This window comes from Seriola lalandi, unplaced genomic scaffold, assembly GCF_002814215.2.
Source record: "Seriola lalandi dorsalis isolate HSWRI2012SDOR001 ecotype SW California unplaced genomic scaffold, Sedor1 jcf7180002054887, whole genome shotgun sequence".
Lineage (NCBI taxonomy): Eukaryota > Metazoa > Chordata > Actinopteri > Carangiformes > Carangidae > Seriola > Seriola lalandi.
This window is the reverse complement of record NW_019525439.1, coordinates 617,884-623,770: the sequence shown is the minus strand read 5'-3', so window position 1 is coordinate 623,770 and position 5,887 is coordinate 617,884. Positions and strand designations below refer to the sequence as shown.

The 5,887-nt window shown below is 40.0% G+C and overlaps 1 protein-coding gene across 1 annotated transcript; it reads right to left on the bottom strand.

Moving 5' to 3' along the window:
- Window positions 1-2,768: 2,768 nt before the first annotated feature.
- LOC147817801 (ras-related C3 botulinum toxin substrate 2-like) lies at window positions 2,769-5,072 on the bottom strand (the record flags this gene model as incomplete). Its single annotated transcript, XM_087180078.1, has 3 exons — window positions 2,769-3,428; window positions 4,301-4,434; window positions 4,784-5,072. Coding segments are annotated over 2 exons (420 nt in total), but the record flags the coding sequence as incomplete, so codon positions are not given.
- Window positions 5,073-5,887: the final 815 nt, after the last annotated feature.

The window sequence follows — 5,887 nt, the reverse complement described above, 5'->3', positions numbered from 1 at the left end:
CCCCCCCCCCTAGTTTGCTCTGATTGGTCAGGAGAGACGTCTATTTATTAGGGCTGTCCCAAACGATTATTTTTTAAACGATTAATCTAGCGATTATTTTTTCAATTATTCGACTAATCTAACGATTTTTTTTTTTGAATTAACCTAACAGTAATTTTATTGCAATTATTTTCCAGTTATTCATTTAATATAACAATTTGCCCCGTCCAACATCTTGACTCGCTGCACCAGGGTGTTTCCTCTTTATGTGCTCGTGCATGACTGTCGTGCTAGAGTGATATGTCAGAGTCACTTTGCAGAGTCTGCAGACTACCGCACTGTCGGTGTCAAGATTAAAGTATTCCCAAACTCTGGAGGACCGCGTGCGAGCCTTTTTTGCCGCGTGTTGCTCCACACGCTCCGTCGTACTGCTGGTAGACGCCGCCGTGTTGTTCAAATAGATTTACACAGACGCAAATCATTCACGTAGTCATTGACTTCAATTACGTCACCGCGTTGTCCCGGTCCGTGCGCTGCGCTTGTATCCGGGTAAACCAAAGACGACGGATATAAACGGTCCCAATAGAAAGTTCCGGTTTTGTTCTATGAACATTTACTCTGTGTGGTTTTACACGACGCGTCGACACTAAAATTCCACGTCGAATAATTTTTTATAATCGACAACGTCGATTACGTCGGATAATCGTCCCAGCCCTACATGCAATTAATCATGGATCCATGCAATCAATAACTTTACTCAATCGTGGCATGCTAACATCAGTGTTAGCAGCCAGTTAGTGCTAGCTAACGTTAGCTAACTTGGTGGATATGTGCTCTATAAATAAAGTCAGAGTTGAATGGACTCCTTAATTTCACACAAAATTATGCTAATATTGCTGTGATATGTGTTGAAAATTGCTCGTATTATCAGGTCTCTACGGTGCGAGCATTTCACTCGCATTTGCGTTAAAAAAAAAAAAAAAAAATCAGGTTGGTGTCCAGAAGCGCTTTGGTGGGATGATGGAAGACCCTGAACTGACAGCTGCAGCGATCCTTCTGCCAAAATTCAAGACTACTTGGACTGAGAAGGCAAACATCATAGAAGCAGGTATGATTTTCATCACTTATTATTATTATTATTATTAAAGGTTGTCATTTGGATTATTGATGGGGGATGTATAAACTACACAGTCAGTGTATCACCTACTATAGATGCTGGTCACACACAGTTTGAAGAGGAGTCTCCACTTCTTCAGCATAGAAGCAAAGCAGTGTACTGCTGTGCACAGGGCCAGCAACAAAACATTTAGCCACTTTAAAGAAGGCTTTGACCAATATCATACAATACATGCAACGAAATAATGAGCTTGTCTACATGAGTGTAGAAAATGTTTTGGTTTTTGTAATGGCAACATTATGCTGAATTAAGTTGCCACATAAATGAAAGCCTCAATGTCTGATATATTCTGTGTTTTGTGTGTATTTGTCACTTAACACAGGTTTGGCCTATGTGATGCATCACATTGAGCACATGACAGAGGATGAGATGGAGCATGTCGGCCACTCATCAGACGAGGACGATTTCTTTTTCCTCACTGAAGCCAAAAAAGTCAAAAGGTACAAGTGAGCTAGATGGGTTCCTTGCCTGTGTCTCAGACAAAATGGACCTACTGAACTCTTTTCCTCTCATCAAAAAGCTCTCTCTCAAACTCAACACTGGCCTGCCTGCTTCTGCTGCTTGTGAGCGTCTCTTCAGCTGTGCTGGACTGCTGTTCACTGCAAACCGAGCTAGAATGAACTCAACTAACTTTGAAAACCAGCTCCTGCTCAAACTAAAGAGTAAGTTCATTGAGTAATTAAAATGAGGAACTGAAGCATTTACTTTCACTTTGGATGGTTCATCCAGAGATCTTTGATTCATAGACTTGAGCTTCAACTGAGGAGTGTTCCAGATGTTTCTGTTGGTTAACGGTGAAAAGACACTTTCACATCAACTGAGTTTTGTTAACATTTATTTTCATATGTGGGATAATCTTGTGCTGCTTTTATGTCTAAAGCCCTGTTGATTTTCTGTTACAGTGAGATGTGAATGAAAGCTCAGGCATGAATCAAGGCATGAGTATTTTGTCAAATTTGGATTTACATTATTTGTACAGTTTTTGATAAGTATGCGACAGCCAGGTGTGTCAGTACAACCAGTAATCCATGTTTTCTTAAATAAGAAAGTGAGTTTGAGCTTTGTTTATGATTTTGTACTTTTTTATTGCATGGGGAGAGATTATACCCCCCCCCCCCCAACACACACGCTTACCCAAAAGAAGTAACTAAGTAACTTGTACTCTGAGTACATTTTAAATGAAGTACTTTTTACTTTTACTTGAGTAGATTCCACCCCTGCTAGCTGATAATGCGCCCTTTGATTTCCAGTATTGGCTTATCATTTCACTACCAATATAAAATGTCATGTATGGTCGTATGTTGCTAAACTCTGTTGCTCAGACATGAGCAGTGAGACAATGGATTAGTTGTTGTACAGATACTTGACCCCATAGAGTGTATTTAATGTTATTAGTCTTTTGTGTAGCTGTTATGGTTTAGTCTTTTACCTTTTTGATATTAGCTTCTATAAGAGACATCCCCTTTGTTTTCAGTCAGATACATCAGTGTTACCTTACACAGACCCTCCACCCTCTGCTCATTCATTTCACTGCTGGGATCATGCAGGTGATGATGCGTGTCTGATGCTGCTTTCTGGAAGCTGTAGAGACTGTGCAGTAACTGGAAAAACATGTTTTTCTCATCTTTTATTCTAATATCACAACAAAGAATACATTTATGAATAGATTTTACTGAAATACAACATTGTTCAGCTCCCTACTCGTACAAAACTACATTACTGATCCTTATTCATAATCATTGTTCTTCACTCTCAAAACAACAGTGGTAGCACATTTTCCACTAATCTCATTGTAACACCATGTTTTCAATAAGTAACAAGTATTATCATGATTAGAAACTGCACAAGACTCCTTGTGTGCCTTATACTAGTGGCCCCAAAAAGGGCAGTGACATATGTGCAGGAATTTTGGTACACTGGTTAAAGCTGGCTGGGCGAATCTACAGTCTAATGAAGTGTGTGACAGTCTGTGGGACAGTGTGTTGCTTCCACATTAAGTGATTTATTCTGGTATAATTGAATAATTAACAGAGAAATCCTAACTGGTGCTGTGCATGTAATGCACTTTAAAATTCAGTCTCATTCAATTCTGTACAGAAAGCATTTTACCGTTTTATTATAACAGCAAAGGCATAATTATTTTTTCAAACTAGTGGAAATCTAGTTGTATTATTCTCTTAGAAACGTTACAACATTATAACAAATGTTCTTCTCATGAGCTGGGTTCAGCAGTCTGAATCTCTTTGTGGCTTCTCTCTGGTCCTGGAGGAACCTAAAATGATGAAGACCACATACATGTAGATGGTGATGTATGAGATTTGAATGTGTGATGTCTGACAAAGTTCATTTCTGCTTCAGCATTAAGAACAAAAACATTTCTTCCTCTCAGCAAAGACGTGAGTCATTATTGCACATGCAATTTTGTAAAAATCATTTCTTTGTCACGTCTTTAAATACTCTCTGTACTCTGACATATTGAAATGCCAGCAGGATGCAGTTCTGCATCTATTATGGTCATTTAAAAAAAAGATATTTTTTCACATTCCTGCATCTTTGGGTTTTTCAATAACTAATGTGACTCTTGTGGAGAAAAAGCTTGGATTGTTGTCTGTCAAATTGTTGCTGTAGTTTCCAGCTCACTGCATGATGTGTCTGTCCTCCTCCTTTCTGGAAAAAAGGAAATCTTCCCTGAAGAGTCTTGTGATAATAATTACCCAAGTGCTGTAATAGGAACTTTTATTTCACATATAAAATGTGACATTAGTGACGTCACTTTGCAAGAATCAGCCTTTATTTTCAGTGTGATATCAGAGCTCACTCCTTGTGTTTCTTATTCTATCTGTCGTGTTTAATTTGTCTTGTCTATTAATGTGATGGTTTTTTTTTCTTTCACCTTTATTCTGTTTCTCCAGCGCATGAAACTCTATGTTCAATAAGGAAGAAGCTTTTGAATCATCCATTAGTGACAAGTCCGATCTCGCTGCACAGTATGTGATCAAGAAGTTGTGTAGGGTGAGTTGAGATTTAAGATCCAGGAATAAATAAATCACTGTGACTACTGTTCTCTCTCTCTTGTTCACTACAACTTCTCATTGTTTCCTTTTTTTCTCTTCTCCTCCCTCCCTCTGTTTATTTCAGACTTACCGTCTACAGCAGTGAGCAGGGCTTCTTCTTGACCTTGGTGGGCTGGGGGCAGAGCACGGCGCGGATGGCCTCATCAAACACAGTCTTCAGACCACGCTGGGTCAAAGCCGAGCACTCCAGGTACTTCACTGCGTCTAAAGACACAGAATAACGCACATCAATAAACCGACACATAGAAATAAAGGCTAAGTCGGGGAAGTAGGCTGAAGTAAACAAGATGCCATTGTTAACAACAAAACTAACTGCAGGTCTGTCAGAGAGGACGATTGATGACCATGATCTGAAAGTCAATAACAACTCAACCAACATTAAAAGGCAAACCCAGTGTGTGAAACAACCTCATTCATCTATACACACAGAGTGGTTGATTATCACTTGCTCAGCAATTAAGCACCACTTTGTTTCAAGCCTCCACCAGCCAGTGAGGCTACGGTCCGCTGTCATACAAGACCTGAGAGTCAGTCACCCATGAGTGTCACTGACCTATCTCCTTTGCCAGAGCCAGGCCCTGAGGATAGGTGATTGGTGCAAGCTTTTTTTCCTTCAGCTTCTCGATGGTCTCCTTCTCGTCCCTCAGATCCAGCTTGGTTCCCACCAGGATGATGGGCGTGGAGGGGCAGTGGTGGCGAACCTCCGGGTACCACTGGTAGAGGACAAGCAAGGAGTTAAAGACAAACCAAATGAATGAAGAGAGAGAGAGGAAGACACAAAGTGAAGGTACGTGTCTGAGATGAGGAAAATGACAGGGGCTTTCAATCAAGCCATCCAGGTTTCAGGCACAAACTTTCAAATAAGTTCAATCCTGTACTGACAGTCTCAACGCTCTCATCACCTCCTCCCACTTCTACAAATTCTCTTACTGTTTCCTTTTACTTTTCTCACCCAGGCTCGGTTGTTGAGCACTGCACTAATCTTCCTGCTCTTTGTCTCCAGTTGATTGTGCGTCTTGTAATGTAGCACAGATTGAATATTGTCTGATTAGTGATGGATGGACGTTGAGTGAACAGGATGCTGGTCAATCTATTCTCCACTGTGTCATTATGCTTTGATTTGCTCGACATTCAGCTGCTCGGGAGCCTTGCTGTCAATAGTTGTTCACTTCTACACACTAAAACTAACGAGCTTTCTGAAACTGATGAAGGAAGGAATGTGAAGTCAGACCAGGGTTAAAAGGTTGAGCATCATAAGAGGTTTGCGCTGGGACAAAAATCTCAAAAATTAAAATGATCATAACCAATCAGTATTTGTTTAACTGATTGTAGTCGTGACCACACATAAATTTAAGTTTCATTATCTTAATATACATTCAGGTAATGTGGTAACTTGTTGTGCTTTAGGTCAAATACAGCTTTGTTTTCTGGGTGTAAATGTATAACGTTAGCTCTCTTTCCACTATAGAAGTTTCTCTACCTTTTCATCACCTGGGCTTCCTTTTTAATTTCCCTCCATGCCAACATTTTACTAAGAACCACTTATTTTTAGCATCATGTCAGTTCCATGTTACTGTGGTGAATGATAAATAAAAGAGAGTCAATACAGTGTTTGAATAATCTATCACTGGAGCCTGAAAATGACCTGAGGTTCTGG